Source organism: Echinops telfairi, unplaced genomic scaffold (genome assembly GCF_000313985.2).
Source record: "Echinops telfairi isolate 266 unplaced genomic scaffold, ASM31398v2 ScPeMD7_7469;HRSCAF=8507_1, whole genome shotgun sequence".
Lineage (NCBI taxonomy): Eukaryota > Metazoa > Chordata > Mammalia > Afrosoricida > Tenrecidae > Echinops > Echinops telfairi.
In genome coordinates this window covers 19,318,584-19,325,058 of record NW_022111373.1, presented here as the reverse complement: position 1 = coordinate 19,325,058, position 6,475 = coordinate 19,318,584, and the positions used below count along the sequence as shown (strand labels likewise).

The 6,475-nt window shown below is 39.8% G+C and overlaps 1 protein-coding gene across 2 annotated transcripts in view; it reads left to right on the top strand.

Moving 5' to 3' along the window:
• Positions 1–6,475, top strand: part of SNX24 (sorting nexin 24) — a 181,811-nt gene that overhangs the window by 85,084 nt on the left and 90,252 nt on the right. For both annotated transcript variants that reach the window (XM_045285367.1, XM_030888980.2), the window contains exon 2: positions 6,390–6,473. In XM_045285367.1, coding sequence (XP_045141302.1) covers positions 6,390–6,473 — 84 coding nt within the window. The remainder of the gene's footprint in view (positions 1–6,389; positions 6,474–6,475) is intronic.

Sequence of the window (6,475 nt, the reverse complement as noted above, 5' to 3'; positions counted from 1 at the left end):
TTTAGATGTTGAAGCTCTCACAACTAGGCTTTTACAAGCCGATGAACACTGATGAATTATTTCTCCCACAGAACTATAACCACAAATTCCCAGACAGCATAAATATATGGTTGAACTAACATTAATACACATCACCATTTTCTCAATTATATAGTGAAACAAATTATCTAGTATCCAAATATTAAGTTACACAGCTCAAAAGACAAATGAAAAATCAAGTCTGCGCAATTCATCAGCAGAAATCCATTATTTACTTATTTGCAAGAGTTGGGAAAAAGGGGGAGGGGTGGGAATCACACTTCAAATAAAAATTGGTAAACAGTATCCAATTGATATGAAAAGACAATTTCAGAGATGTTTATCATTGTGAATTGTTTTAGCCACAACAAAACATCTCTGCCTTAAAAAATATTTACTAAATTAAAGAGCATATTCTATATGTTCTGCACAAGACAAAGGCAACGTTTTACTAAAAAGATTGAATAGCCCCCGCCCATCCCATTGTTTTTTCAGGTCCGCCCTCAGAGATTGCATCTAAAGTGCAAATATTAAATTAACTATAATGCTTTTCTTTTTTATTTGTCTGGAGACAGTAAAGACATGTGCGTCTGTACAATGTAGTTTGTTTTGAAAATGGAGGTTTTCCATAAAAGCACACAATGATATTAAAGACATTAGTGACACTGTAAGATCTGGAAACAGTCCAAAAAAATCAATGGTTGTGCAAACCTGATGAATCTGGTATGAATGTGGGAGATGTAAACACAAAATGAACCAGCAAATAACCATGATAGGTCCTACTTTTAATATTTGAAATGACTGAAGGAATAAACCTTCTAAGGTCTAGAGTATTCATAGTTCTTGGGATTTTCTTTTTCTTAATACTGTATGATCCTAAAAATGCACAAATATTGTACTGAGTCTTTTGGCACCTAATCTCACTTAAGTTTTCTTGTATGTTGATAAGATCCTGGCATGGGAATAGGTTTAATACAATACAGCATGATTTCAGCACAGGCCAATTGGTACAGATAATAAGCACATTTTAAAATGTTGAACAGTAAGACACTTTTGCCAAAAGCCCAGATAAGTTGATCTTAATCCAAACATGGAGGTTGCACATTCTGTCACACGTGTCGCCTGGCCGATAGCTTTCAGTGCTCTGTGGAAGCTTTGCCAGACTTAGTCAGCACTCTAACGTGTTGGTAAATATGCACACAAATCGGTCCCATCTCAAGTCCCGCTTCCACAGCAACACCACTAGGCCCCTGGCAGGGGCATCGGGCTCTACCGTGCGGGGAGCAGCTCCGGAGGGGAACTTTTTAACTTTCTATTGCTTCCTTTTAAAAACCTGTGTATCTTTTCTTAATCTACCAACTTTGTCTGGACTAAAAAGAAATTTTTGCAGCATGTCTCAACATAGTGTCTGTCCACAGATGAATGGGTAAACAACATGTAGTACATGGGGGCTTCCAAGGTTGTGGGGAAATGGCAATGATTAAAACATATGATAGGGCTACAAAAAGTTTGTGGGAAGATAGAATTAAAAGCTAAAACAATTTTTCCACGAATTTTTGGAAGGCCCCTCATATATAAAAGTTGCGTTTCAGGTTGATAGCTTCCCTTTGTATATTTTTCTGATTCTCTGATTAGCACTTGTTCTTAGGTGTAACTTAGTGGCCTTATGTGCCACAGAATGAAGCACTGCGTGGCCTGGCTGGCTGTCTGGTCATGGCTTTGTGGGAGCCCATGGTTGCAGCCCCTGGGTCACGCCATGTCGTCAAGGGTCTTCCTTTTGGCTGTCCCTCCACATTACCAAGGATGATGTCATCCTTCAATAACCTCCCTATAACAGCGACCAAATTGTTTAGAACACCAGACTGAAAGCTTTGTTTGAATATAAAATTCCTCCATCCTTGGCAGGCATTTAAATTGTTGATTAGACTAGTTATAGATTTACTGGTCACAGGGAAAAAGTGTCTTCTTTTGGTAAAGTGTGAGCTCTTGAAAGGTAAATGCTATTTCAACCAGGGATGTGGGTTTAATACTTCCTTACCTTAAATTTATTTTATGTCTTAAATATGTTCCTTAAAAAATGAATGTAAACCCAAAATGTGAAGTGTTTCTTCATTGACTTCCAGTACAGTTTAGGAGATGTTATCATAAGGGGAAAAATTTGGCTCCAACATGTAGTAAAAAAATCACATTAAGAATCTGAGTCTTTCCCTTTAAAGTGGCATTTAAAAATTATTAAATGAAATATTTTTATAGAAATGAAAATAAATATACTTGTCTACTCTTTTTCAAAAGGTCCTTGGTGGTGTAGTGGGTTAAGTATTGGGCTGCTAATACAGGGTTGGCAGTTCAGACCCAACAGCTTCTCTGCAGGAGAAAGATGAGGCTATCTGCTCCTATAAAGATGTACCAGAAAACACTCCTAAGGGTCAACAAACAGACCTTGCACTATGTACAGGCTTTTCTTTTTGTTGTTGTTGTTTTGTTGCTTTGTTTTTCTCTGTCTTATTTTTGTGCACATTAGTATCTCTGCAGGTCTATCTAGATAAGATAGGCTGGATAAACAATCTGGAGGAAAAAACAACGGGACCCACAGTTTCTCAAGGACATGGGAGAGTGGAAGGTGGGGGAAAGGAAGAGGTGTTAGTAAACCCAGGGACAAGGGAAAAACAAGTGATCCAAAATCTGTGATGAGGAGGGTATAAGAGGCCTGGTAGGGCTTGATCAAGGACAATGTAACTGAGAGGAATTACTGAAATCCAAATGAAGGCTGAGCATGATAGTGGGATAAGAGGAAAGTAAAGGAAATAGAGGAAAGAAATAGGAGGCAAAAGGCATTTAGAGAAGTCTAAATACAGGCATAGACATATGTAAATATATTTATATATGACAATGGGGAAATAGATATATGTGCATATACTTATAGGTTTAGTATTAAGATAGCAGGTGGATATTGGGCCTCCACTCAAGTACTCCCTCAATACAAGAATACTTTGTTCTATTAAACTGGCATGCCATGATGCTCACCTTCCCAACACGATCACTGAAGACAAAGCGGGTGCATAAGCAAATGTGGTAAAGAAAGCTGAGGGTGACTGGCTATCAAAAGATACAACGTCTGGCGTCTTAAAGGCTTGAAGGTAAACAAGCGACCATCTATCTCAGAAGCAACAAAGCCCACATGGAAGAAGCACACCAGTCTTTGTGATCATGAGTTGTCAAAGGAATCAGGTATCAGGCATCAAAGAACAAAAAATCATACCATTGAGAATGAGGGGGTGGGCAGAGTGGTGACCCAAAGAATGTTTACCTCCAGATTATGCCCTCGTATGGCCTCTCTGCTTGGAAGGCCTGCACTAGACTACTCTGTCTAAACCAGCACTTTTATTGAGCTGTTTCCTTATCCTGCAGTATTATTCTTCAGACCACTAAATATTTCCTGATACCATGATATTTATTTGTATGTTACAGACTGTCTTCCATACTCAATAGCTTGTAAGTGTCGTAAGGACTGAGCTCTTATCTGTTTAGTTCACTTTGAAATTCCTAGAGCCTAGAACATCTCCCAGGTCCGTTGTAGGCCCTTGTTGTTGTTGTTGTTGTTGGCTGCTGAGAGTTGGTTCCCACTCAGAGTGACTGTATGCACAGTAGCACGGAACATGACCTGCGCCATCCTCATGGGTGTTGTATGTTTGAACCCATTGCTGTATCCACTATATCAATCCATTTATTTGAGTGTCTTGTTCTTTTTTGTTCCTGTTCTAAATGACTAAGCATGATGTTCTTTTCTGGGGACTGATCTCCCCTGATAGCACAGCCAAAGTGCTTGTACTTCGTCAAAGACAGATTTGTTCATGCTTCCGGCAATCTGTAGTACACTCAGTATCCTTTCACAACACCGCGATTGAATGCATCAACTTTTCTCCTTCCTTATTCATTGTCCTGCTTTCAAATGCATATGAGGGGATTGAAAATACCATGGCTTGGGACAGGCACACTTTAATCATTGCCTTTTAATGCTTTTAAGAGGCCTTTTGCAGCAGATTTTCCCAATGCAAGTATCTATGGAATGAGTGAGTGACAGAGATTGTGCTTCTAGACTTTGCCCTTATGCTGCCACCACTGCTATTAAATAGTTATTACTCTGACTGTGCCAGGATCGCAGGGCAACAACAACAAAAACCAAAAGTATTCTGGGCAGCAGGACAGTGTGTCAGAAAATCAAACTACAAGGTTTAAAAAAGAAAAAAGTCTGGTATGCTGGCATTACATTCTAGAAAATAGAATTTGTTAAATTGACTCCTTTTCTTGGCTCACTTTGCCATAGGAATTCTGATTAACCAACTTACCTTCTTTCCAAGATATTGTCCCAGAATTTAGAAGAAAAAAAATCTTTATATTAGGGTTACACTATGCATTTTACATGACAACCTAATGAAAGTAATAGAAGTAAAATGTATTACCTTTGTTAAACCAAGGGAATTGTGTGTGCATAACTGTTTGTTTATGTACTCTTCTGCCCTGCCCCCGGCCCCCTCTAGTGAATGCAGTACTTTTTAGTGCTTGTGAAAAGTCACTGTGGAGTTTAGTGATGGAACTGGTTGGTTGACTAAAAGGATGACATGCCACGAGGCAGCTGCTGTGTAGCTGTGCTTCTTACTGTGGTCTTGAGGGGTGACCCAGTAGATTGAGCTTCCACCTTCTCCCTTTTCTATGGCTTCAGCAGCAAACATTTCAATTAAGTTGGGGTGTGTGTGTGTGTGTGTGTGTGTGTGTGTGTGTGTAAGCCTCATAATTTGACCCAGACCACAAATTCATTTGTTTCATACAGCTCAGAAGATGGTAGCTACTTTCATTGCCACCACAATGTCTTAATTTAAATCTGGGACCTACCACTATAAAGGGGGCTCTGAATTTTATTACCGAAGCTTCCAAGTTGAATCTGGGTTTCTCTTATTTGTGCTTCTCAGGGTGTTTTCCTGATTCTTTTTCTGACGGAGTTTTTGAAGAAGAATAACTTCCTTTGGTGAATTAGTAAACAGATTTTCTTATTCTAAAAAAAATAATTTAAGTCATAGTTTGAAGCATACGCCTGTTTCTAGAAGAAAATGCTTTCACTGATTTGCCAAATAAAAGGGTTTATTTCACAGGATTTTAAAAAATGCTATAAATATTACATTGGTAACAAAATTACCATATATTAAATGGAAGCAGGCATCTTCTTAAATGAAATAGTGGCATGAGGAAGATTTTGTTTCTGATTCAAAAAGGCCCCAAAATACAGACATATTTTTCCACTTGATGACAATGGAGTTCTCAAGTAGTCTGGGTCTATTTGAAATGAAGGCATGTAACCTTGTGTCTCATACCCTAAAATGAAGTTGTTAATTTTAGGGTTATACTGCAAAGGCACAACTTGAGCTCTCCTTAGTATCCTATGTCAGCACCCTCCCCTGTAGGTTTAGTTTAGTCCAGAAGAGACCCGGAGTCTGGAAATCAGGCTTGCTCATCCACAGGTTTTGTCAGCTCTTGGTCAGCACAACAGGAGTCGCATGCGGGCACTCGGAAATGACGGGACCTTCTCCTTGCTGCTTGCCAGGTTCTGCCCCCTCTCAGCCCCCCACCTCACTTCAGCATTGTTCCTGTTTTCATGAGCATCTCACCATATTTCTCATCCCTTGCTCCCATTTTTGACCCCCTGACCTACGAATCAAGAAAACGTCATGTTAGTGCCTACTAATTAGTGCACCCAGAGAGCCTTTGCATCTGGCCTTTCAACCTCCTGGAGGTGGGCGCACAGGCTGTCACTCGTATCATACAGGGAAAGTGAATCTTGACTGCGTTTCCCTAGTTCTGCAAATGGCCCAATAAGCCCAGCTGAGACTAGAGATGAATATGCAGGTTAGGAGGAAATTAACCTACATTGCACGGCTGTTTGCATGTTTGTCTTGCAGATAACAGTACTGCCAGCACTGAAATGCTACCACGATGGGATCCTCACATGCCTGAATTTTTTGCCAGAGCCTGTCTGTCGCCTCACATTTTTATTGTCCTCATTAGGTGAAGCCCTCGCTTTGTGAAGTACGAATTTTAAGTGAGGGATATTTGATTAAAAAGTTACGGAGCCTTGCACTGTTTTCCATTGCTTTTAGACAGCGCTTGCTGAAAATACTGCAGTTTGTTAGTGAGCCTGTGGTTCCACTGCTCATTAATCAGACCTGGTGGGCCAGCGTCCCTGGAGCCTCCTGGGTTTTGGGGGATCAGCTACTATAATTAAAGGGATGAAATACATCATGGTCACAAACTTACCACATCAGACAATTGAGGGTTTTAAACTGGTTGAATTAATCTTTTGCCTTTTTTTTCCCCTTTAGGTGTTTAAGATAGAAGTGCTAATGAATGGAAGAAAACATTTTGTTGAAAAGAGGTACAGTGAATTCCATGCCTTACACAAAAAGGT